The sequence below is a fragment of the Oryzias latipes genome, chromosome 12 (genome assembly GCF_002234675.1).
Source record: "Oryzias latipes chromosome 12, ASM223467v1".
Lineage (NCBI taxonomy): Eukaryota > Metazoa > Chordata > Actinopteri > Beloniformes > Adrianichthyidae > Oryzias > Oryzias latipes.
This window is the reverse complement of record NC_019870.2, coordinates 8429068-8456510: the sequence shown is the minus strand read 5'-3', so window position 1 is coordinate 8456510 and position 27443 is coordinate 8429068. Positions and strand designations below refer to the sequence as shown.

Sequence of the window (27443 nt, the reverse complement as noted above, 5' to 3'; positions counted from 1 at the left end):
ACACACGGGTTTTTACAGCTGTATTATTTTTCAAAGAGTGACAGAGAGAAAGTTAGTCCCATATACAAACTGGTAATTCTAAATGATAATCATATGAAAAGGACAAAAAGCTTTGGAATGACGCATGGCTGTCGTCTGCGAGGTTTTCATTTTTCTCTTCAGACAGAACTGGATTTGCAGCATTTTTTAAAAGACAGGTTACAGTGAAACCCATCTAAAAAGATCTGAACATTTAAAGACTTTAAAGAATTCCAGAGCTTTCCGAGAAAAGTGGGTTTTTTGTTTATCTCATGTTAAATAAAAATAATACATTTAAAAGCATTTATTATCAGCCTTTCATAATAAATTACAGAATTTAACATTTTAAACATCCTTAGAAGTGTCAGACGTGACCCCGCAGGGCCGAGGGCCAGCTTTATATTTACTCCTTCACTCGAGGCCGAACCTCTCGAGATTATCTTGGAGGAGTGTGTCCTTCACAGCTTTGAAGACGACCTTGATGTTCTCGGTGTCTGTGGCACAGGTGTAGTGCGTGTAGAGGGGCTTGTGGCGGCCGATGTGCCGATCCACGTACATTTTCAGGATGAACTTTTTGGCCGCCTCTGCGTCGCGTTGAGGTCCTGCAACAGAGGAAGATCAGACTTAGCTGTAGTCCAGGAATGCAGTGGGGAACGTTGAAGATCCATCCTCATCATCTTTTAAGTTAAAATGTTCCCAGTGATCCTTCAATTATGGTGATGCCGTTTTTAGCCAAAATAAAAAAACTTTTCTAGTAACAGTTTCTCTAGAGCAGCAGGAAATCTACGTGCGAGTTGGCGTGGAGCAACCCCGCCCCCCTTCCCCTCCCTGTTCCTGAGAACTAACTGTTGTCATGCTGTCCTGCTAGCTTACAGCCCCTCATTACCCCCAAGCTAACATTGGATTTGCAACAAAAAGGCGAGCAATACTGGAGCTATCCGTTTGTATAGGTATGAGCCAAATTCTAGCTGAGACGAGGAAAACAAAGACGTACGTGGATCTACTGGTCTACAAGTGGATCCATCAGTCTAGTCAAAAAGATAAATAAAAACATATTAGAACATTTTTAACCACTTGTGTTTGCATTTCCTAAAGGTTGAGTTTTTAGATCAAATCTTTAGATAATATTAGAATAATTATACTATTTAAAAAAAAAGCTTATATCAGCAGATTTTGTCAGTTTCTCCTGGAAGTTGAGCAGTTCTGGAATCATCTTATCTGTCTTGGAGCTAAGCAACAATGTGATATTTTTACAGCATTGTTTGATTTACAAAGCCGTTTCTTTCAAGGACTTAAAAAAGAATTTACCAAATTTACAAAAAGATTTACCAGTAAATTCTGGAAAATAGTCAGCCAAGTGAGACGTTGCGATTTTCTCTTCTAGCAAGTCCTTCTTGTTCAGAAAGAGGATGGTGGAGGACTCCTGAAACCACTTGTAGGACATGATGGTCTCGAACAGAGCCAGACTCTCCTTCAGCCGGTTCTGAGAAAGTAGAGAGCGTTGTTAGCGGCGGGCCGGACACAGGCAGAACTTCTGATGAGAAAGGAGAGCCACAACGTACGTCGTCTTTGCTCTCCACCAGGACTTGGTCGTATTCGCTGAGCGCCGCCAAGAACACCACAGAGGTGACGTCCTCGAAACAGTGGATCCATTTTTTCCTCTCGGAGCGCTGGCCGCCCACATCCACCATCCTGTAGACGAGAAACGCTGGCTTTGTCTGGAGTTCTCTCAACCCCTGAAAGACTGTTTAGTGCGGGACTATCTCACAACTTTTTGTTATGTTAACACCAAATAATAAAAACGTGATAAATATGAAGATTTTATGAAGAATATTCATGAACCCACTGTGTTTCCAGTGATTAAAACCTATTGATACAATTTATGAAAAATAAATGGACAAATCATTCAAACGCAATGCATTGTGGTCTATGTTCACCAATCTAGTGAACACTGACGCACACTGGTTTTTCGCTGAGACTTCCAGGGTACTTGATTCTGGAATTGTAGTTTTGGACATCCCGAGAAAATGGTGAATGCCCTTTAAGTGCATCAAGTAGAGAGTAGTGAATGTCTCGGGCAGTGGAGAGCAAAGGATGCAGTGCTGGAGGACAGATCCTCATGGGAGGACAAACCCCTGCATGGGATGTACCACCGGACCATAACTGAAGTGGCTGATATCAAGAAGTCCTAATCCTGGCAGCTCAGGAACAAGCCCTGAGCACCAGAGCGATAGAGGCTCAGATCTACCACACCAGACAAGACCCAAGGTGTAGGCTGTGCAAAGAGGCGCCTGAAACAATCCAGCACATAACTGCAGGGTGTAAGATGCTGGCAGGGATAGCATACATGGAGCGCCACAATCAAGTGGCTGGAATAATATACAGGAACATGTGTGCAGAATATGGACTGGAAACCCCAAGGTCAGCAAATGGGAAACACCTCTGAAGGTGGTAGAGAATGAGAGAGCAAAGATCCTGTGGGACTTCCAGATCCAGACTGATAGGATGGTAATGGCAAAACCAACCAGACATTGTAGTGGTGGATAAAGAACAGAGGAAAGCCGTTGTGGTGGATGTGGAAGGGACTCAGAGAAGAACTGGAGAAAGCCTGGAAAGTGACGGTGACAGTGGTGCCTGTGGTAATTGGAGCACTCGGGGCAGTAACCCCCAGGCTGAATGAGTGGCTACAACAGATCCCTGGAAAGACCTCAGACCTCTCAGTCCAGACAAGCGCAGTGCTAGGAACAGTTAAGATACTGCAGGACCCTCAAGCTCCCAGGCCTCTGGTAGAGGACCCGAGCTTGGAGGAGAAACCACCCGTGGAGGGTGAGAGGGGCGTTTTTTTTATTTATTCATTTATTTATATATAGACCCCTCTGGTTATTCCTAGAACACCTCATTGCCACAGATTCTGCAGCTAAAGCCAGTTTTATTCTTCTATTTAGACATTTGGGTTTATTTATTTATTTTTTGTTTTAAACCCCTGCAGCCTTTCATCCTAAAACTCTGCAGTCGTTCTGCTGACTGAGATGCTAGATTTCTGCCGTTTTCCTAAGAAATAAATATACATGTGACCTGTTTTTATGCAGCAAATGTAAATCAGGTTTTTCAACATTGTTGTTATCTTGCTAATCAGCAACATCCCTACACCCTCAGACTCTTAAAAACAGGAAGAAAGACGCGACAAACGAGCCCAACCGCTTTCAGGAAACACCCTGTGAGGCCATTCTGAAATGAAAGCCTGTGATGTGACAGTCACCTGTCAATCACATGACCACGCATTTGTTAGAAACACAAACTTGTGAGGTCCCTGCACAATTAACATGAGAATTGACTGAAGAAAAGTTGTTTAACATTTTGCCGCTCAGGTAAAAAGAAAGCAGCCTCGTACCTGAAGATGACCTTTGACAGGTCAAAGGGGTACTCTATGATCCCTGTGGTGGCCACCCTGACCCTCAAGATGTCCTGCAGAGTGGGGATGTACTGCGGGCTGCAGATTCTGTCCAAGTCGCTCAGGTAACTGAAAAGTTCACAAAAACCCGTCGTCCTTTATTATCCTGACACACATTTTGCCTGAATTAAAAAGAAAAAGGGTCTAAGGACTGAGTTCATATGAGAAAGGAGATTTATGAAAGGCTTACTATTTGGCAGAGTCTGATATCTGGTACTCTCTCCGTCGTTCGTAGCACTTTTGAACGCCGTGGTCGTTCCAGACTCTCCTAATGGCGTCCACTTGCCAAGACTCCCACATTTCTGTTGTCTGGGTTACATCCAGCTGGCTTAATCTATTTGCATTGTTCTAAAAAGAAAAAACAACACAAGAGACTCAATTAAAACAAAGTTAAAACTTAAGTTTAGTATTTTTCACACAAAACAACAGATTGTTTATAGACTAAATATTAATGAAGAGATTTGGGGATTCATGGTAAGAATAGTGACCAAATAGAGGCTCTTTGTTTTAATATGTACACTAAGCACCCTTTAATTTTCATATTTTCATCCTCATAGGAGCCCCCATGAGGAGCCTGGACGCAACATTTCCTACCTTTCGCCAAGGATTGTGGGTAGAACTACTGTTTCTTTTTGAACCAGAGCGCCCTTCCTGTGTTTGACTGTGACGGGTTGAAACCACATCTACAGGTCCAACGGACACAAGAGTCCGTTCTGGTTGTCTTCTGTTGTTTATTTGTGTATTTTTCGGCTAACGAGCTTTCACTTCTCCACATGCTGTTTTCCAAAAGCAAAACTGAAACTCTGACAAACCTTTAATGACTTTGTGAGTGAGTTGAAGAAGAATCGAGGAATTACAGGGTCATCAATGACAGGTACGTTTTCTGAACGTTTCCCTGTAGCTACTTCCTCATGTCGCACATTCAGCCTCAGGTACTCGCAGCTACTTCCTCTAAAGGTTTTATGAAGAACGCTCTGACTGAAGGTGGAGCTTTGTGCGAGAATCTTAAGGCAGCAAAATAAACTAGATTAGCCTTTTTTAAGCCTTAAATAATCTATAAATTGTTTTGTGTGGTGCTGGTTTTCATTTTATCAAAGGATATTTCCATCTTTAGCTGGATTTGGCTGTTTAAAAATAAAAAAAAAGGAAGCTAAAACTCTAAAGATAAAATCTTTCCCAAACACTAACAGCTCCGCCTGACCCTGGCCGACCTGCGTTCCCCGGCAGACGACTGTTTTCCTGATGTCAGCGATTTTAGAAAACTGCTTTGAAATGAGTCTCAAATGGAAAAAGTAGGAGGCGTCAGATGAGGAAGAGGATGAGTGAGGTTCAGAAGCCACCAACTGCACTGTGGGTCTTCAGAGCAGGAGATGCACAGAGCTGATTATTGGGCATTTTTAGGCTTCCTCCCCAGTTTTTCATTTTCCTTTTTGACTCCTCTCTGAAGCTACCTTCACACCGCCCTCGGCAAAGCGCGTTCAAGCGGCCTTTTCCAATGAAAAGTTGATGTAAACGTGCGTGTATGTGTGTTCCAGGTTTCCGCATTCAAAACTCTCGTGTTCGCGTGTAGCTATGCAAGTTTTGATGACCATTTTTAAGACTATTTACATAACGCATGGTCAAGAACCTTGGTAGTTACGCATGGATTCACTGAATTGCCAACCATTAGATAATCTGATCATGGAAGAGAAATGAATAATTGCGGCGTGTACCCAGCCAGAATTATGACACAACGTCTTCCAAATGTCAGAATAGAGCTGTGAAAGGAAAAGATTCACGACATCTGGACCACTTTGACATTTCGTACCAAACCTCTTCCAACTATAGGTGGCGGACATACTTCTCGTAAACAGTAGAAAAAGAAGAAGCCCCTCCCTGCTTGTCCAGTGTGAATACCATGGGCTAAATGTGCGTTCAAGAACCCGCCTTTAGCACATTACATGCCTGGTGTGAAAGTAGCTATAGAGATCATTCATGAAGACATCTACAGTGAATTCCTGTTTAATCTAAGCTGAGGGAGTCGTAGCAGATGGATGGATTATCTAGGCCTCTTGGCGTTCTTTCAAAAGCAAGTTTCTTACCAACGAGGAAATAGCTCTATTCTGAAATATTACGCTATAATCACACGCAGCTCTAGAAACAGCAGTCTGATGCATTTTGTCGGGGTTTTGTGTCTCTCTACTGTCCCTGTGGAGAACCTCACAATGTTCTGGTCGTCGACGTAGTCAATCTTCAGGGTCCTCATGGCGTCGATCAGCGCCTGGATGGCAGTGACGATGTTCTGGTTCACCAGTCGGATGAAGCCTTTCTTGTCGGCTTCGCTGTAGCCCTTCCCGTGGATGATCCTCATCTGCTTGATGAAGGTGCTCTTCCCGCTCTCACCAGTCCCTGTCGGATGGGACCAAAAGGTGGGAAAAGAAAGTGAGAACCAAGGAAAGGGAGGGGAATTCTATGGCACAGGGGGGGAAAAAAGACTGCAGCTATATGGGATTTTTACAGCAAGATTTTGTCTTGAAGGTGAGTTTTCTTTGTCCCCCAGGCAGGAGATGGCCGTGGGTGTAAATATGGTCGGCCTCTTCCTGTGTGCGCAATGTGGCAGCACATCATTTGTTTCATCTCATTAGTAAAGACATTTCTTTGATTCTGCTGTGCAATGATATCATTTTAAATGTACCTTCATGCCTGTTGGTCCTCTCATCAAAATGCAACAAAAATGATGCACAAAAGTGTGTGTTTACTCTAAGTAAAAAATGACTTAAGTTACTTTTGCGGTAATCCGGACTGCTTTTTGCTCCTGATTGAAAATTATTCTGCATAATTTTAGAATCAAGAGATTCTAAAATTGCTAACCATTAATCTGACCTTTCCTTTCCAGCCGGATAGCGTACTCCTCACAACCCAAGCTGCAGCTGTAAGGACGGCGACCTTTCAATGTAGTCTTTTAGGTGGAATGTCTCATTTTAGACAAAGCCAGCCCTCAAGATTTAATAAAGTGCCCTTTTTTCATGGAGCTTAAAGAAAAACTGCCCTCGTCTCATTTCAGAAGATGCTTACTAATCACTGCAGGTATCTGCACTTTCTGACTGATTTATTCCTCTTTTATGGGCTTTACACAGCTCCTCGCTATCTAGAGATTGCATTTTCAATTTTCTAACTGGTAGAACCGATGAGTACTGTAGTTTCAAGAAAACAAATCACCGTCTCGTCTTTGAGTATGAGGATATGAGGAAATCTACCCAAGTTTCACTTTAATGAGGAAAAGATTATCAAATTGAGTCATCAAAGCAGCAACTATGTGAGGAATCTGAAGAAGCAGTGGCTGTGATGAAGGATCACCACAGCTGAAAAGAAACAACAAAACTTTAGGATCCAACCGCCCCGATACTCAAGCCATTTTCAAACGGGAGCTAAGCTACAAGTGGATTTAAGCAAAAAAGAAAAATCCCCAAACAATTTTTACTTTTATAGTATATCCGCCATGGCCAGATTTGATCTCATTTTTCTTTAAAGAAAATTCCCCCAAAGTTGAACTGCAGAAATATAAAAAAGCTTTAGTTTATGTGGGGAGATCAATAAGATAATTCGCTAACAAACATCAGGTGAAATATTTCTTTTTAATGTTAACTTTGGCTAAATTAGTGATTTAGCTTGTAACAAACAAACTAATAATGAAAACAAAAATAAGATAATATTACTACCTAGATGGCTAACAAATACTTAAGCTATGTTTTTTTATTCAATAAATAAAAATATAGCCTTTAGAATCGTTTAAGTGTGCTATTAAAATGTTAGTACGTATTCTTTTATGAATACTTTCACTTTTCATTAGCTGAATAAGAGTTTTTTTTTTAAATATCACAAGAACAGTAAAGGCATTCATAAACTGAATTGTAAAATAAAAATATTTGGGGGGGGGGGGGGGGGGACTGCAATAATCCCTAATATTGAAATTACCTCATAATATCATCTGAATGTTCAGTTTAAAAGTTTGGTCATTAAAACGCGATTAATTGCCAGGCTGGTTGCAAATTGAAGTTTAAATCATTATTTTACCCTTTGAATGGTAAAACGATTAGCCTGTTAACATTCCAATCCATTATGTCATGTTAGCTTTTTTTGTCCCTCCGTGGCACCTGTAGTAGATGTGTAATCACTCAAAGTGGCTAAATAAACTTTGTTTTTGTTTTTTTAATTATGACTATACTTATAAACTTTTTAACAAATACGCTTAAACTGTTATGTGGCTTTTTTTTTTACAGTTATATACCAAATTACTCAACGATACACTGATTTTAATCACAAGAAGTATTTACATTTTAAAGATAATGAGTTTTTCGAACAACTGTAGCAGCGGCCAGAAATTATGATGTTACATTCTTACCTAAAAGCAGCAGCTTCAGCTCTCTGTGAAGGTCTCTTTTATCACGGCGAAGTTGTCTTTCTATTTCTCTGTGTATTCTCAGCCTCTCCGATGCCTCGCCTGATGTGCAGCACTCGTCCATTTTTGTCAGAGCCGCTTTGTTGTTTGGCCAGGAGTAAAAAAGCGCGCGTGCGGTTACGTTTTTTTAGTGTCGGTTCTGCGAGATAAACTTGAGAGACGGAACAAGTTGGTGACTTTTTAGCCAGTCAGTCATTCTTCCTCATGTGGGATCCAGTTCAGGTGCATTTCACATTCCTCCTGTGCGGGAGGCGGGCACTGGCTGAAAGGTGATGCGATGAAAGCACCTGCATTCTCGCTTCGGAAGCCGTGATTTGATGCCCTCTGTGCCTCAGAGGATCATGGGAAAAAAAATAGCAAACCTTTCAAACGAGCCTTTTCTCAACAAGTTTTGGTGAAACCAGAAAATTGATGTCAACAACCTCAGTGCTTTAGTTAACATTTTTACTTCTAAAACCATTAAAAGTCACTTTTCTTGTTGAACCCCTTAAAGCTTAAACCTGTCCTGTGGGGGAAAAGTAGCAAACAAAAAGAAATACACCCACACAATTACCCTAGCATTGTTTGAGGCATTTGTTGCTCAGATATTTATCAGACAAGTTCAGGTGGAGTCAATCACTCCATGACTCATTACTAAAGACATGTTCAGCAGGATTTCCCTCAAAGGAAAGAATCTTGTATCTCCTTTCTCCTTCTACTTTCTGTATAAACTGCTTTAAAATCAGTTCATTCCTCTTATGTAGTATGGGGATCAAATCCCAGGTGTGACATTGAGCCGTTGGACAAGGCACTCCTCGCAAATGAAGTATTGCTTTCAAAGGCCAACCTTTCTTTTTTCACCGTTTCCGATAGCTTTTTTTTTATGATCAGGCATTTGCTGATCTAGTGTGATTTATGTCTCTGCAGGTGTATCCCTCCTAACTGGCGGACAGGTGGAAGTAGTTCTCTTTTAGGCTTGGGCTTTATGAAGTGTCTGCTGTTGAACTTCCTCCTCAACGTTGACACGCTGTGTTTGCTCCACCTCCTTTTGTGTGACATTTCATGAAACCCTTGTGCTATCCTAGGCACTTTACCATTGGGAGTTGGGTCATCTAGACCCACTAGACAGTGCTCTGAACATTTTTTCTTCAATGATTTGTGATCTTCACTGGTGTCCATGGATTACATGAAATTTTTCCACCTTCATCCACCTTTGTCATGGTAGGGAGAACACTTCAATGTAATGGTGGGGTCATCTAAGATGGCACAAGAGTTAAATCGCCTTGAATCAGGAGCAGATGAAAAAAATGCAGTTTAAAAAAAATTGTATTTATGTTGAAAATAAACTAGACAACAAGCTCCGCTCCATTCTGATGCATCCAAAAAGATCCATGTAAGTTTTTTTCCCCTCATCTGAGCTGGCATCTGGCTCAAAAATGTAAGGTGGGATGGCACTGATGTGGTTCACCATTTTTGTTACACCAGTAAAGCTAGAATGAAGGTGTGAAATGCTGTAAACTAGAAGGAAAGAGTGTAAACAGAGAGCTCTCACCATCGGGGAGGGGAAGGGGGGGTGGGATTGCTCTGCCTCGCCCACAACTCGGATGAGAGTTTCTACTACCAGTCTGCTGAAACTATGTCTGAGGAAAAGGACACAGGATTTTTTATTTTGGCTAAAACAGCATCATCATAATGAAGGGAACACTTTACAATAGATCAAAAGATGATCAGAATGGGACGTTAAAGTGACGAGGGCCGACTAGGAGAAAATATTTTAAACTAATTCTCTAAATCAGTGTTTTTCAACCAGTGTGCCGCGGCACACTAGTGTGCCGTGGGAGATGGCCAAGTGTGCCGTGGGAAATTGCCCTCATTCACTGATCTAAAAACATTTCCCATCTCCAGGATTTTTGCTCTCTGTTCATCCAAACAGGCCCTGATAAAACACTGAGGAGTTGGGAATATAAAAGATCGTAAAATACCTTTTCTTTGCGTTTATTTTATTTTATTAAAGACATTTTGATAAGAATGACGTACCGCGATTCAGCTGCACCTTCGGCTGTATTTTGGAAAAGGGGGGGTTAATCACATGTCATCGGTCTGACCAATCAGAAGTGCTTAAAGTCTTCACTTCCTTGTCCCGATTTAGCTCATAAAGTCGGTCAGTTCTAACAGAAATACCAGCTAAAGCTCGTCTTTAGCGGTGTAGCTTTCCACAGAATCCGGTATCAGACCGTGGAACAAGTGAACAAAACAATAAAGCTCCGAAAACCGATCTTCGGCCGTTTTATGCACTACATTTCCCATGATGCATTGGGTTGTGAGAGTGACACGCGCAAAAGGAGATCTGTTGTTAAACGTCTTGAAACTAACGAACACACAAACTGTTTTTAAATCTTCTAACTTAACTTTTATTGCATCTTTTAGAAAAAAAACAGCTGCAGTTTCCAGCTTTTTCTGTAACAATTATCTCAAAAATGCATGTGAGATTGTGGAGGGGCTGTAGATCAATACAGACTGAGTTTCTCCTTTTTTTTTAATTTTTGGCTGCTGGTGTGCCGCGGGATTTTTTTTAAGGTTAAAGTGTGCCGTGGCTCAGAAAAGGTTGAAAAACACTGCTCTAAATATGTAAATTTTCATAAAATAGCTTTTTTCCAGATTCTCAGACTTTTTAAAGGTTACTTGGATATCATGAAATACTCAAAGAATATTTATATCTTCTTTTTCTGCCTATTACAAGAAACCCTTTTAGGGTCTGTCCTCTAGAAAATAATGCTGTCTTTTTTGTTGCTACACTTTTTTTGTCCATACAGGATTAAAAAATGTGAAGCTTCTGCAGCAGACGGATGAATCCCAGCAGAGGTTTTGATGAAAACCCACCTCTGGGTCGGCGGATGAGGCAGCCGGAAAGAAACACCGGACTTGAAAAACTGTCAGTTTATTACAGCTGATTTGTAAACAGTGAAAACCTTAAAAAAATTGCCACAGGCCTTATTTATGCATCTGCATCAAACCCCAGCAGTGACATAAACTGTGTTCATAAATTAAACAGTGCCAAGTAGAGGGGAAAAATGGTAGCACTGTAGCTTTGCCCTTTTTACTGGTTCTGTGCAAAAAAATCCCCTTTATCAGCATCTTTTTAGAATCGCAGAGCGCTAGATTATCCCCTTAAATTATATGAAAGTTTCTTCTGATGCGAACAAGAGACAGTTATGTACAAATTTACATCTTAAAATAACTTTTCTATTGTAGAAAAGGATTTCTAGTCACATAAAAAGGATTAACCGTACAAGAAATGAAAACATGGAAGAACTGAATTCAAAAATTAAACAAATGTATTAATGTGTGGATTTTTTTTTACAGTAGAAAGCAAAATAAAGTTTAAAAAAAATGAGCACAAGATGAATTGATGTTAAGCCGCCTCCTGCTCCTGAAAGGCTGACGGGGTTGATGTGCTGCACTGCAGTTGCTCTGGATTCACTTCCACCGTTTCCCTGAAGGAAAGATCCTCAAAGCGATCGGAGGCCAAAATAAACCACCTCCCTCCCTCCCTGTGTGCATTTTCTGCTCCCATCCGTCCACAAAGTGCTCCGTTGATTTGTTTGACTGCTCAGCGATGAGGCATTTTTCTTTTTCTGATGTTCTAACAAAACAAAGATATGCATCAGCGGCAGCGGTGTGTTGATGGGGCGCTCTGAAGCTTCTGAATTTTCCCGCTTTGGGTCATAAGGAGGCGCCGCAGACTCCCTCCGACCGCATGGAGAGGATTTAGTCCCCTCTCCAAAGTTGCCTTTACACCAAGTTGTGGTCCTCCAGGTTGCCCTGCAAGATGTGGTGCTTCACGGCGCAGAAGACAAAGCGAATGTTTTCCGTGTCCGTGGCACATGTGAAGTGGGAGTAAATGAGTTTATCTGGATTAATACGGACAAACATGCTCAAGATGAAGTCTTTTCCTGCTTCCACGTCCTGCTGAGGGCCTGGTGGGAAAAAGGCAGATTATGCTCCGTTTCCAAACACGATTCACTCAGATGATGTCAGAGCAGCAGGTCAAAATATCTGTTTGACCTCAAATTTACAGCTTTTTTTAAAAATTTAAAAAAAATATATTTTCAAACATGTCCTACCATCATATTCAGGAAAGTAGTCGGCCAAATGTGAGTGCATGATCTTTTCCTCCAGCAGATCGATCTTGTTGAGGAACAAGATAATGGAGGAGTACTGGAACCATTGGTAGCTTATGATCGTCTGGAACAAAGCCATGCTCTCCTCCATTCGGTTCTTAAAAAAAGAAAACACAAAAAAAGGGGGGAAAAAATGATTTAAACATAAAAATAAAAAAAAGACGTGTGTGTGTGAGAGGAAATTTAGTAGCCTGCAATCCCTGGAAGAGAGCGAGCCTTGCTGAGAGGTGATCTTTGTTTAAGAGAGTGATTAAAGAGCTCCCCCCACAGGTGCATGATGGGCGCTACCGCAAAGACTGAAATGTGAGCAGAAAGCTTCGGAGAGGAACGTCAGGCTGGACTCTGAAAATCTGGGTCATCGTTTCTGGCTTTAAACAAAGCAAACACTGTGTCTTTGTGTCCCTGGCTGCTATTTGGATCCCCCCCCCCCACCCCCCCTCGTCTGGCAGCTCGGCTCGCTCTCATTTCGTACGCAGCATCCTACCTCGGTGGAGGACTCGGCCAGAACCTCATCGTACTCGGACAGCGCCACCAAGAACATGATGGAGGTCACGTTCTCGAAGCAGTGGATCCATTTCCTCCTCTCTGAACGCTGGCCGCCCACATCCACCATCCTGCAGCCAAAAGGAAACGGCGAGGAAAGGAATCACCGAACATTGCAGTAAAACTGAATATTCTCATGACAAGACTGAATCCAATTCTGTTCAGAAAAACGACTTCTTTTTTGTCAGTTTGCTTAGTTTCTTGGCTTTGATGCTATAATCAAGACAAAGGTATGAATACAATTCAAACAGTCAAAGAGGAGGTCAAATTTAAAGATTTTTAAGAACACTTTAAATCTCTTAAGGCGGTATTTATAAAGCAAATAAAAAAGAAAGAGTTTCTTCCTCTACACTTGCCTGTCTGGCCCCCCCCCCATTGTGCCAAGTTTAAACTGTTCCGTTTCCTTCATAAGGAGTAATCCGTATTTGCACATTCCCGTCTTCCTGCACCAACAAGCTAATGAACTAGCTGGAGTCCCACTGCGATGAAAACTGTGTTTTTAACATGTTCTTGGGAGATTTTTCTCATGATGGTGGAAATTTATGTACGACGGAGTATTAGGGCCACCAAAAAAAAAAAATTAGAGCCACCAAAAAAAAAAAAAAAAAGTAAAATTACGAGATTTTATCTCGTAAATTTAGGAGATAAAAACTCGTAAATTTACGACTTTTTATCTCATACATTTACGACTTAAAATCTCATAAATTTACGAGAAAAAAGTCGTAGATTAAGGAAAAAACACCGAAGTTGTCCGTTTATCGGAACCTAGCTTGAAGATGAAATATGTGGAGCCTTTTGTGAAGCTTCATTTCCGGATTATTATAGGTTTAAAACAAAGAGATTCTGAACCTTTTGGCGACTCAAAATCAGATTATTTTCCGTGTAGCAGTCTTTCCGGGGTTCAGTGTCAGTAAAGCGGAGTTTAATATGTAAAATAAGGAGCTCAGAGACACGTTTGGGTGTAGACAATCGCTGCAGCCTTTATTCTCCTTTTCATTCACATTTTCTGAAGTTCATTTGTCTCATTACGTCATGAACCTGTCATCCCAACACCAATGCGGAAGTAAACAGTCTTACAAACGCCCCCTCCTGCAGATGAAATGTCCCGTTTCAGCATAAAACAATAAAGAGGAATGAAAATAGTGTTTTATATTAGCTTTGGAACGTTGAAAATGCCAAAAAAAAGTGCTCCTCCTTTTGTGTGACGGAAGCGTCACACAGACGTAGAGTCTTGTCTTTGGTGAAGAAAGGATTCAAGCGAACAGCTGCAGGGACACCGACGACGGCTTCATCGGGCTGCAGAGATCCTGCAAACCAACCATCAATAAATAAAACTTTAATGAATCGTAAATCAAACAAATGACCTTCCAGACATTTGGAACGTTATCAATAAACATTCAGCTCACCTGTTCAACAAAGTTTAGTCGGTCTGCTCTGCTGCTGCACGGCGTTCACCTGCTGCTCTGTATGCTAACTTCCACTGTAATCTCCTAAAATTACGACTTTTTTTCTCCTAAATTTACGAGTTTTTATCTCCTAAATTTACGAGTTTTTATCTCCTAAATTTACGAGATAAAATCTCGTAATTTTACTTTTTTTTTTTTTTGGTGGCTCTAATTTTTTTTTTTTTTGGTGGCCCTAATACTCCGTCGTATTTATGAAGCAAATGCAGACTAAAATTCTTTTTCTCCGTATGTCTTTATTCAAATTGTTGTCGTGTAGGACCAGACAAAAATGCTGTTGGAAAAGACACGTAGGAGTGATGTAGGTGCTGTAAGCCAGCTGGAGAGAGTGGAAATAGGTGGATGATGGGAAATGAGGGTGGGTTTACTCCGGGCCAACTCGGAGGCAAATTTCTAATGAACTCTTGCTGCTCTGCAGAAACTATGTCCTAGAAAACGACAGTTCCTTTTTTTTTAATATTGGCTAAAAATGGCATCATCATGGTTAGGAGACCACTTTTATTTTGGAAACACTTTTACAAAGATCAAAGAATGATTGAAGTGGGAATTTAAAGAATTCAGTTCGCTAGAAATGTTTTTTTTTTTTAGTGACAGGATGTTGCATGGTGTTGATGAGAAACAATTTAGTCCACGCCCACCCTGAGTTTCCGTCATTCCAGATTTACTTTTGATCCTAAAATATTCTGCTGTGGAAGTTGTTAAAAAAAAGTTACTGTAAAAACAAAGTTTTAAAATATTACAAATATTCAGATGTAATGCACATCATTTAAAACTATCTATATACCCAGGCTGTGTCCCACTAAAGTGGGGTAGCCTAGACAGGTCACACATTCTTACCTCCCTCCATCTCTTCCCCAAACCCTCCTCCTTCGGTGTGTGTGTGTGTGTGTGACTGGTCTAATCATTTAAAACTATATTTAAGGAAAAAAAATTGTTTCTTTTTTTCATTTTCTATTCCGTTTTATGCCTTTCGGGGTCATGGGGCTGCTGGAGCCTATCCCGGCCACTTGTGGGCGAAGGCAGGGGACCCCCTGGACAGTTCGCCAGTCTGTCACAGGGTAGGTCCCAGGGTCTGTCGCATAAAAATTGTTTCATTAAAAAAAAAAAAAAATTGGTTTACAAATAGTTAAAACCTTTATTTAAAAATCGGAAAAAAAATAAAACCATCAGCTGAAAAGAGTTTCTGTAAAAATGGGTCTTAAGAAAGGCTTCAAATTGGCAGTTATGCCAATTTAAATAATTTATCTTTTAAATGTTTTTGTGACTGAGAAAGAAAATGCATCTATATAAATATTCTGCAAACATGCCAGGATCAACAAGATACCCATTTCATCTTTTGTCGCCAATCAGAAATAAGGTAATTAAAAAAAAAAAAAGACAAAAATAGCAGAAACTGATTGCAAATTCTTTTCAAAATTCAGCCCATGCAGGCAATAGTCTGATCATTTAAACAATCCTGCAATGAAATGATTGGAATTTTGAACAGTATGAACCAACCAAACACAGGTGTGCTCACCTGAACAGCGCACTCTTCAGGTCAAAGGGGTACTCTATAACACCGGAGGTGGGAACTCTGACCCTCAGGATATCTTGCTGGTTCGGGAGATAAGCAGCATCCGTAATTCGGTCCAGATCATTCAGATAACTAACAAGACGGGAATTTAAAAAAAAAAAAAAGCATTTAAAATAGAATAAAAGATTTAAGTCTTTAATTATCTATAATTACTAAAAGTGTAAATATATCAATAGCCTTAAAAGGGAAAAGGTAACTGAACTTTTATTGCAGCGTTCTGACTGCAATAAAAGCAAAGCTGAATACTATTTGACAATCTCTGAGAAGTTATTGGGCTGTTTACACTCACTACTTAGCTGAGTCAGAGAGCTGGTATTCCCTCTTCCGAGCGTGACATTCCTGAATTCCCGGGTCACTCCACAGGCTCTTCAAGGCAGCGGCTTGAGGGTTTGTTAAGGTGGTGACCCTTTCCACGTCCACTCCCCGGAGCATGCTGGCATTCGCCTGAACACATGAAATGCAGACTCAGCTGTAGAGCCGCGACGCAGTCATGCTACAAGAAAGCAAAACCGCCTCGACGTCGTGGCTTTTCAAGACGCCTCCCAGCATATTCCTGGAGTTTTGTGTCTAGAACATTAAAGTGGAAACGTCTGTTTACTGCAGCTGCTGTTATCTGGACATTTGGCAGCATCCCTGTTAAACATTTGCAGGGAAGATGAGAGCAGCTGGCTTTCCTCCTCTGCGGCGCCGCTGCTGCAGCTAGCTTTGATAAACACAGGTTTGCCCGTTGTAAAGGAACAGAAGCAACTGATTACACAACTGTTGATCTCCCCGGAAGTAAAACTGACACACAACTGTTAGTTGGGTCATTTATCTGACCACAATGTAGAAGTAGTAAAGTTAAGAAAAGCTAGCTTCCTGTTATTGTTCATTTTAAATCATCAAGCCAAAATAATCTCAATGAATGCAGATTTGTTTCGGCTTTTTCTACCTTCATCTCTGTCATTTTGTTTTAACATATGACAACTGGAAGTCTCACTAAGAAACTCCAGCTGCTCTCATTCAGAAACTAAAGTGATCTTGTTTGGAGCGTCTCAGTCCCCCGTTGGAATGCGCACGCCAAACTGCAGAGTGGAGTTGGTTCCGCCCACCTTAGCAAAGTGCTGGCAACAGCAAAGCCAAGTTTGAAGCTAGGGACCACTTACCTGCCAATCAAAAACAATGACTGTCTGTCAGGGCTTGTTGTTGCTTGTGGTGTTTTCTTTAGGTGTGGTGAAACTCATTCTCAAGAATTTGGGGGAGGAGAACGACCAGCTCGATTCCTGCTAATCCGACTGGTTTGAAGGGAGGTTTTTAAAGGAATATTGATACGAGTTTTTTTTTTCTTAGGTTGGCAAATGTTGCACACATAATCTATAAGATCAGGGTGTTATTGCACTTTCAATCGGAACCATTAACTGTATATAAGATCTGGACTTAGTCACCCCCGTCACATTCAAAACAGGAAGTAGCCACTGGTCCCAAGAAGCCAAAAATCCTTCTACAGAGAAGAAACAGCTATTAGTCAGTCATTGTACTTGTCAGAATGACCATTCTGGCTTTGCTAGCTTTTCTTTACACACTCTTGCTAATCTCAGTATCTTTTTTCTGGAGTGCTGGTTCAAGTCATAAACTAACCAATCAGATGCCTTAATAAAACTATGTCAAACATTTTAAATGTTTGACATAGTTTCTCTCTTTTAAGTGGAAAGGGCGTGGTCCTCCAACAAGCTCACTCCTGATTAACCAGAGCGGTTTCAATAGAAATGATCAACCCAACATACTCAGACTAGTTACCGCTTACCGAGGAATTCTGGTTCCAACAATGCGGAGTCTGCATTGTAAAAAAAACAACAGGCGCAGAATTAACCTCATTCTGTTGGAACTGGACGTTTCTGTGGGTGAAGTCGCACTCGCTCTGTCCAGTTCTCATATACAGTCAGTGAATTCAATGGTTTAAATCATCGTTGAGTTATAGTTAGTGATTAGAGGCCTGTCACAAACAATACTGCAATAAAAAATGAAAGCAACTATAGATAAACTGTTATTTTAGTTCTGTTCGTGGAGGTTTTGAGTTCCCCGTTCTAAAATAATTTTATTTTAGGAGGCTTTGAAACTGGAACTTAAAAGATTTAGTAAAAACATTATCCAATTAAGAAGAAAAGAAAAAAAACTAAATCAACCCAAAACTTTCAATGAGGTCCCAAATAAATGTCAGAACTATCACCATTATTGTGCGTTTGTATTTTTTCACAAGTTAAGAAAAACAAAAATATAATGGCCTTTTCTTTCTGCTGTCAGAGAACCACCCAGGAAATTTGTCAAAATGAGAAAACCATCAATCAAATTAGTTAACTAATTAAAAAAAAGCAGAAATTCCCATGTTTTACACACATCTGGCTTTCATCAAAACCTGAAGCTCTACCTATCGAAACCTTAAAACACTTGGAACCTGTAATGTAGGTGATTCATGAACTTGTGCTTGGATGTGGCAGGTGCTGAATCCTGGGCGATTAAAGGGGAATTCTCCGTCTCTTTACAAGCATTCAGTTTGCCAACGAGTATGGTTGAAAGAGACAAGCTCGTCCGTACACAGACACAACACTCTGGCAGCTGGATTGCAAAACGAACCATGCTTACAAATGAACAGAAGTGCTTCACCCACGGTGAACTGCAACACGCAGCCAAGCAGAATGAGTAAACCTTGCAAGTGCTCCTGTGTGACGGTATGTGGTAAAACGTCTTTCTCAATCTGTCTGAGTGAAGCAACAAGGAAGAGAAGCGGCTCTGTGGCGTACCTCGTTGTGCTCATACTTGTAGGGGATCTGCAGCTTGTCCATGGCCTGGATCATGGCCTGCATGGCAGTTAAAATGTTCTGGAACACAAGTTTGGTGAAGCATCTTCTATCTTCTTCAGAGTAGCCCCGACCGTGAATGATCCTCATCTGTTTAATGAAAGTGCTCTTCCCGCTTTCACCAGTTCCTGAAAAACAAACAGATGAATATCATCTCACACACCCTCAAAAACAGCTGCAAATGAAAATGTCATAGCATCTGGCAACAATTCAAATGTCAATATTTGAAAACACGTCTTCTTAAATATTTTTGTCCCTAAGGGACGTCACCTACATAACTCCTCTTCTGTTTGCAAGACATTGCCAGGAAGACTCATTTTCTGTTTGTTTGTCCCTAAGAGGTTTGACAGGGAGGATCCTCTTCTATTCATCTGTCCTTTCGGGGTTTTACAGGGAGGCTCCTCTTCTTTTCTCAAGCAGTCATTGACAAAGAAGAAGAGGGGCAATGAGGAACACTCCTTTTCTGGTGAATTGCCCCAGATAAGGTTACAGGGAATGCTTTTCTTTTCTTCACTACTCCCTTACAGGTCTCTTCTGACTGCAGGTTTCAATGACATGCCCCTCCCTTAAGTTTAGCTAAATGCTCCAGAACCTTTTTCATCTTTTTTTTAACCTTAAACCTTGTACATTGGAAGTTTTGTAATTTTATAAGGAATACTGTATCTAATATGGAAATTTTGAGTTTTTTGAGGTGGGAATGTTGTTTAGGAAATGTTTACTACATCCTATCAAGTCCAAAGCCGTATGTTTTCTCAGTCATGAAGTCAGCAGCTCCAACTTTTAATAACGTCTTCCAGAAACTTCCAGCATCCCTGTCAAATTGATGATTCAATTTCAATTCAAAAGTTCTCCACTAATAAAAATAGACTATTTCAATATTCATCTTTTCCCCCTAATTTATTCACCAAAGTCAATTTTATTTGGTTGTGAAACTATTTCTGTATTAATATTGATATAACCTGAACAAAAGTGTAATTATCATCACCAATACAGATCTAAACTAAATAGTCCTTTTATTTAAAGGAAAGAGCAGTTTCTGTATTTTCACAAAGTCCCAACTGTAGGTTAAATCATCTGTATGAAACATTTGGACTACAAGGCACATAGCAGTCACTGGTGTTCTGGTATCTTATCATCTCTCACTGGACCTCCTCAAAAAGCTCAGCAGTTAAAAAAAAATTAAAAAAGCTTTCATATTTGAATTGGTTTTTAAACATTTTTGACTGACCTTTAAGCACCGTGTAGCACTTAAAATCAGTTCAAGGTAACGAAGTAAGGAGCACAACATTATAATGAGCACAGTGGATTTTTGAGAAAATTTTAAGATTTTAAGTGCACCTCATGGTCAAAGAAATACATGGTACAACCAATCAGAAGAAACTCTGTGCCAGATAAAACAGCTTTTTACAAACAGAAAGAAACCAAAAGTATAAATGTTAACCTTCCTCCACCAGTTCAACTTGCTTGCACATACTTTCCCTCTTTCCCACACTATGTTAGGTTAACCCCTGTGCCATCTTAGATGACCCCACCCTTACATGGACGTGTTCTTCCTACCATGACAAAGGTGGATAAAGGTGGAAAGATTTCATGTAATCCATGGACACCAGTGAGGTTCACACATCATTGAAGAAAAAACGTTCAGCGCACTGTCTAGTAGGGTTGTGCCGATGGACGGATCGTCCATCGTGATGGGTGACTGACATCCCGATGGAGAAACCACCATCGTGATGCCACGCCCCCGCCACGTTGCGAGTGGACCCCATAAGCCGCGGTTACATGTACAAAATATCTTGATGGGATCAATGGTCGGATTAGAATCCAACCGTGTACATGGGCCCAGAAAAATATTTTCAGAATATAAAAACGTTCACTAAGGTCACACTTTCCGTCGGAATAAATCATTCGCACATGCGCAGCAGGGTTTGAAAACCGGAAGGATATAAATTCCGCCGAGCGGCTTTTTTTTTTCAAACTTTATTGAATGTAACGATTTAATACAAAACGATGTTAAACAGCGCCGAGCGGCTATATACATTGACATGTCAGCTCGGTAATATACGAGACGATCTTCTAAACGTGCTTTTAATAATGTTACGGTTATTATGAAACACCTGTTTGCTCATCATTTGAATTTTAATCCGTGTGGTCAGTGCTTTTTCTGAACGGAGCCAGGATTAGCAGTATGCTAACACGGGCTAACAACATTAGCTTTGGGTGGTGCTGCATGCTGGCTGCACGTTAAACATGTAAGAATAACATCAGCCTTTATTTTAGTCGGGACACGACTGGAAACACAAATCAACGTGATTGTTTGAATGTTTTTTTTTAAAGGACTGAGCGACATTTCTGCTTTGAAGCTCAAACCGCTGTGTGTGTGCTGACGATCCGAGCTGTGCTCAGACACACACTTTTAGACCCGGTTCTGAGTTCGGTAGCTAGTACCCCTAGAGCTGCGGGACGGATCGCAGTCTTAAATCTCCCACACATACCGCTTATGTACCCCCCCCCCCCCTCCCCCTAAAACACAAAGCTGTAAATCCGCACTCCGCCGGTCCACTTCGCTAGTTAAGTGCGGGAGCGGACCACTTCTTTTCTATTTTGTTTGTTACTTTTTTTGTTAAAGTCACTTCCCTCAGTTTATACTGGATCATCGCGGATGAGTCATTAGTTGGGATATAAAATGAAAAAAGCAAAATCACGAATAGCAGTTATATAAGAACAAAAAATGTAAAAATACCCCCCCACACGATGTCATCGTCCATCCCGATGGTTGACAGCAAACATCGTCAACTGCCAATTTAAGGGACATCGCCCAACCCTACTGTCTAGTGGGTCTAGATGACCCAACTCCCATTGATAAAGTGCCTAGGATAGCACAAGGGTTAAATTGTTACCCCTAAACCTTCCTTCCCACTGGCCTCTGCAACGTGCGTTCAAGCAACCATTTACAATGAAAGGTCTATGTAAACGTGCGTTTCGAGCTTCCCCATTCGAAACTCACATTCACGTATAGCTACGCACATTTTTAAAGATCTTCAGGCTTGATGTACGAAATACAAACTTTGACCAATCAGGGACTCAAATTTGGTAGTGGCGTATGGATGCCGCCCCTTTTAACTCACAAAAGTGCCAACCGACAAACGAATAATTGCAGTTTGTGTCCTGCCAAAATTCTATGTCACCAAGTCTTTCATATTTCTGTATTGAGCTGTGCAAGAAAAAGCAAGATTCACAAGATTTGCATCACTTCGACATTTTGAGCCAAGCCTCTTCCAACTAACATGCCTGTGAACAATTGCAAGAACAAGAAGCCCCTCCCTACTTGTTAAATCTGAACAGCAAGAGCTAAGTTTAGCACATTCTTGAACATGGATCACATACCTGTTAGAAACATTTATGTACTTCATCCTACACCTTCTTCAACTCTGCTCCCTGTGACATCAGTGTTCCTCTTGAGTTTCTCTCCTTCACACACAACTGACCTTCATTTCTCTCCCATCTCAGACTCTTTCTCTAGATCTTTCTTCATCTGCTCTCTGCTCCCACTACAGAGCACAATGTCATCTGCAAACATCATGATCCACATTTAAGACCTATATCTTTGACATTACGAAAGACGCACTCTAAATGCGTTATGAGTATTGTCCAACACATGTTTGAAAATATCCTCAAATCAGCAGATATTTAACATTGAGCATCTTTTGTACTGAGCCAAAAGAAAAAAATAATTCAACTTGTTTTATTCATAAAGCAACAATTTCACAAATGAAATAGTTTTAAGCTGCTTCACAAAAAGCAAGAAACATTTTATTTATTTATGTTTTTACTCTCCAGGGGCCTCATTTATAAACGTTGCGTACGCACAAAAGAAGGCGTACGCCACTCTCTACGCAATAGTTGAGATTTATAAAAAGCAAACTTGACGGGAAACTGTGCGGTCCTTCACGCAAGCTCTGACCCAGGCGTACGCACAAAAACGGATGAAATGAGAAACGGCGACACCGTCGGCAGATGGAAGAAACACGTGAAAGTGACAATCCTGCCTCTCAGAAATAACATGAAGACTTCACAAAGCAAGTCTTACAATTAACAGCTACACGAACACCCGTTTGATCGATCAGCAGTGAAACAAAAAAAAAAAAATCAAACGCAAATTACAACAGAAATTCAAATGAACACTTATTTGCAGAAAGAAAAGTGAAATATGTTCTGCAATATTGGCATGTTGTGCAATTCATCCTCATAAATAATATAGTTAACAGAACGAAATAATGTACAAAACTGATATTCTCGTCAATGTGTCCATCTGGCGGATCAGATATAGGTGCAATCAGACAGACAGATGGATAGATAGAGAGAGATGCATTAATTGTCCACTAGGGAAAGTTGTTTTCTTAGTAAAACATTTCTTCATAAGCTACAGAATTATGGTATTCATGCATATGCCTTTAGTTTGTTTTATTTTTGATAAAACAATGTATGGCGCATGTCTCAACCATTCAGAAAGCAACAAGAAATTACATCTGCGCTGATCAATTTCCCATTTCCACGTCGATTATTACCGACATCTGCAGCTTGTCAGATGTAATTAAATGGAGGGAAATAAAATGCCCCATCACAATGCGTAATGACGCACAATGGCTGATCTTGCGCTCTTAGAAGATGTGGCAAATGGAAGAATTCGGAGTGAACGCATCTTTAGACAGCAAGAAGACGTGCTGGCAAACGAGGACGACTGGCTTATGAGCCGGTTCCGACTTCCTCGAGCCGTCCTGTTGGACCACTGCGGGCTTTTGGGGGTGTGTCACCCGGTGCGTCCCCCTGCGCCTGAGTCACCACTCCACTAAGGGATTCCCCAAATCTTGCCGCTTGTCTCTCATCAAGAGGGGTCAGCTCCGGTGTCCCCCCCCTGTGGCAGACACACTTTGGCGATGCAGTGCCAGACGTTTTTTTGCCTCGACTTTGATGTCCGACCAATTCTTTTTTATTTCGGCCACGGTCCGAGGTTGTGAGGCTACAGCATTAACGGCGTCTGCCACCGTTTGCCACTCACGTGCCTTTTTGGCATTAGTAATGCCCACACTGTGCCCTCCAAACAACACTTTTCTCCTCTTTTCCACCTCGCCAACGATAACTTCTACTTCACATTGAGTGAAGTTACGTTTTTTTTCATTTCCTCTCCGTGTTTGCCATGGTTTCGCAATCAATGAATATTCATTTGTGGGCGTTTCGCGGACTATTTATGGGCAACTATGGGCGTGTCATGAGGCCGCAAAAGCTGCGCTGCATTTAGAATTGGTTGTGATTTATTAAGAGAAAGATGCGTAGGATGTGCGTGCGCACGGTTTTATAAATCCGAATATTTCTGTGCGTACGCACATCCTATGTTTCATCCGTACGCCACTTCTGACGCAAATCCTACGCAAAGTTTTATAAATGAGGCCCCTGGAGTCTTGAGAAACGCGCTTTAATGTTAGAAATTACCAGAAGAGGGCACTGGTAGGTGAAGCACGGGGGTATAAATGTGGAGAGAGACCATGAAGAAGAGTTGGTGACTCTGAAAGTACGTCGGAGAAAAACCGAAGAATAAAACCGAACAGATTGAACCCACAGAATATCCCAAATTATATTTTATGTCTGTAGATAAATACAGACATTACACACGCTATGTCAATTCAATTTCTATACGCTATCTGGCAGGTTCTCAAAACACGACTTCAGAGGAAAATACATTCTTTCAGATCACAGAACGTCAACCACCTGCACCTGAAGGTTGTACACCTATGAGATGGAACATTTCTTCAAATATAAAGTCTGTTCCCTAAAAAGAAATGCCCTGTAGAAGCCCATTATTTCCAAAGACCTTCTAGGTTAACCCGATATATATACTACAAATGTTTAGTATCAGCAAATATTTCCAAACTGTATTGCCAAGAAAAACAAACTATTTACTTAAAATTCAACTAAGTTTACCTTCCTGTAATAAAATACTAAATACGTTTTTGAGTAGGTATGTAGTAAAACATTGGAATTAGATTCTATGACGATCTTTAGCTTCCTATGTTTTTGGTCTTGTTTAAAACCTCACCTTATTTTCACTTCTGCGATGGCAGCAAGAAAAGGCCAAAGTGCTTTTGAGTCTACATGAATCCATAAAATACCTCAAGAGAACCAGAAAAATAAATACTTTTCACTGGATGTTAGACCATTAAAGACCCACTCCAATGAAAATCATGTTGTTGGTGTTTTTAACATATTTTTGTGGCGTTTTTCTCATTCTGGAGGACATGTATGGAGAAAATTCAGATTAAAACTCCCTTTCTGAGTATTTCTTTATTCAAGTTGCTGTGAAACAAGAGCAGACGAAAAAATCCTGTTGGAAAATGTTGAAGCAATGACGTAGGTGCCACAGTCAATGGGCCACAAGCTCCTTGCTTCAACTGCAACATTTTAACTAACGAATTAATATACAGGGTCAAGTATGTCTGTCATGCTAAATAATTTATGCTAACAATTTACTTTTTTTTTTAATGAACAACACCTTGAAGTCCCTCTACGATCATCTTTTGATCTATTGCAGGGGTTGTCAAAGTTTTTGTAGCGGGGGGCCAAATTAAGAACTCGACATTAGACTGGGGGCCAATTTTGGTGAAAAAAAATGGATAAACAGAAAAAGTTGTTTCTAAAAACTTTAATGACCAAGTGTCATTTGTACAGTTAACCAGTGTCCTCCAGATGTTTTCCCAGTTGCGGTCAGAGGTTGCTGCCCGCAGATCTTCTACTCCCCTAGTAATTGTATCATTTGACAGACTTATTTCTTCAAACTTTTTCTTTTGCTCTGGACAAACAATGTCAGCTACTTTCAGCAAACATTCTTTTTACAAACTCCCCGTCACTAAAGGGCTTGCTACGCCGGGCCGTTTGCAAAGCCAAAACATAGCTAGCTTCTGTCACAGCGTAACCTTTGTGCTATCTTAGATGACCCCACCCTTACATTGACGTGTTATCCCTACCATGACAAAGGTGGATAAAGGTGGAAAGATTTCATGTAATCCATGGACACCAGTGAAGATCACAAATCATTGAAGAAAAAAGGTTCAGCGCACTGTCTAGTGGGTCTAGATGACCCAACTCCCAATGTTAAAGTGCCTAGGATAGCACAAGGGTTAACTGGATTTAGCAGTTTTTGTAAACGTTTAGTGTGCAGAATAGCCTAGTTGTAGTTGTTGGAGCATATTGTTGCGCTCCTCGCCGGTAAATTTGTCATAGATTTTTATGATTTGTAACATAGTGACAGTTTTTATTGAATTCTTTGAGCACTGCATTTACCTGCTTGCAAATAAGGCACATGACTTTATATTCCCGCGGGCCGCCATTGGCCCCCGGGTCACGCTTTGAGAACCCCTGATCTATTGTGAAAGCGTTCCCAGTGGACTTTTAATTAAGATTATGGCGTTTTCAGCCAAAATGTAAAAACATTTTTAAAAAACCTGTGTCGTTTTCCAGGACATAGTTTCTGCAGAGTGGTAGTAGTTCTTTTGAAATTCACCTGTGTGACTCCATGTCGGCATGGGGTAAGCCTGCCCTGACTTCCCATCATTCCTTTGTATACACACTCTCTCCCTCTAGCTTACAGCCCTCACACTCCCATCCTAACATTACCAGTCCTATAAATAAAATTAAAAAAGGCGATAGAGCAGTTCAGATATGCAGCAATATCAGAGCAATCAAGCCAGACTGTTTTGAGCCAATGCCAGCTCAGACGAAGAAATCAAAGACATACGAGGATTGATTTGTCTACAACTAGCAGATGCATCAGAATGAAGCACAGCGGGAAGGTGTAACAAGCTTTTTCGAACAGCATTTTTTTTCGTCTGCTCCTGATTCACAGGAGAAATACTCAGAAGAAGCGCGATTTAATTTCAAATTTCTTCTTATATGTCATCAGAAAATGCTAAAAAACATGTTACAAACGCCAAAAACACGACTATCGTGTGAGCAGGTCTTTAATAATAAGCCGTTTTAGCTAGTTTTGCTAGTCAACCGTCATTTGTTTACCTAGAAGTTAACTAATGGTTTGGAACTTTTTTTTTTACAAGCAAAAAATAAATATAACTTCGACAGACGGTTCATTATCAGCAGTAAAATGTATGCACGTGCAAGAAAACCAGCTATTTAATTTCTTTAGTCAACATTTCACAGATAATAAGTGGCGTATTTTTTTCTTTTTTTGCATTATTCCGTGATTCGGAGTCCTGAATACTCCCTCTGGCACCGGCAATTTATAATATCACCACACGTCTGGGAGACGGACAGCAGATTTAGCTCCTCACCGAGCAGAAGGAGCTTGTACTCCCGCCGGGAATCCCTCTTGTCCCGCCGGAGCTGCTTCTCAATCTCGTCGTTGATCCTGCGAGCCTCTTTGGCCTCCGGGCTGAGGCAGCAAGCCCCCACGGGGCTCAGAGTCATTACTCCGGGATACAACTCAACCTTTCAGGGCAGGGGGGAAAAAAATAGAAGAAAAAAAAAAAGCCCGCACGGTGATATAATCCTAAAAATTTGAAATCAGCGGGTTAGGATTAAACCCAAACGTAAATCCAAGAACGTGTCAGAGCAGCACTCAGCGTTTAGAGAGCAATTTAAGCCGTTTGCATTAAGCAGTTCCTCTTTAGTAGTAAAGAGGAAACTCACACTTTTCTGCAAGTCTTGTTCTTACTACCCTAACGGCGGAGCTCCGGGTGTTGCTCTGAATATGGCGAAGATTTTTGTCTTTTTGGGATAAAATGCCGAACTTCCCGGTACCCTCCTCAGCCTCAGCGGATCCAGTTGTCAGTGTTGGATGAAAACCAGCAGCGCACCATGTGACGGAGGCCTGTGCCGGGAAACCGCGCGGGCTTGCTTTATTGCATTATGGGAACATATTTCCGGTGTAACCGAGGTTCTCACGGATGCATGAGGCT

General features: G+C 41.0%; 2 protein-coding genes across 3 annotated transcripts; both read right to left on the bottom strand.

The window, feature by feature from the left end:
- Positions 1-5: 5 nt before the first annotated feature.
- LOC101168134 (guanine nucleotide-binding protein subunit alpha-11) lies at positions 6-8219 on the bottom strand. The gene is made up of 7 exons (XM_004074559.4): positions 7851-8219; positions 5673-5857; positions 3660-3817; positions 3410-3538; positions 1581-1710; positions 1348-1501; positions 6-620 (listed from the first exon to the last, which is right to left on the bottom strand). The coding sequence occupies exons 1-7, from the start codon at positions 7969-7971 to the stop codon at positions 430-432; spliced, it is 1068 nt and encodes a 355-aa protein (XP_004074607.1). The 5' UTR covers positions 7972-8219; the 3' UTR covers positions 6-429.
- Positions 8220-10808: 2589 nt separating this feature from the next.
- LOC101167719 (guanine nucleotide-binding protein G(q) subunit alpha) lies at positions 10809-27421 on the bottom strand. Of its 2 annotated transcripts, none has more exons than XM_023960873.1 (7): positions 26817-27421; positions 18424-18608; positions 15936-16090; positions 15590-15718; positions 12552-12681; positions 12011-12164; positions 10809-11863 (listed from the first exon to the last, which is right to left on the bottom strand). In XM_023960873.1, the coding sequence occupies exons 1-7, from the start codon at positions 26950-26952 to the stop codon at positions 11679-11681; spliced, it is 1074 nt and encodes a 357-aa protein (XP_023816641.1). In that variant the 5' UTR covers positions 26953-27421; the 3' UTR covers positions 10809-11678. The 2 variants fall into 2 exon arrangements, with proteins under 2 accessions (XP_023816641.1, XP_020563225.1); XM_020707566.2 differs by lacking the exon at positions 26817-27421 and adding an exon at positions 18755-18883.
- Positions 27422-27443: the final 22 nt, after the last annotated feature.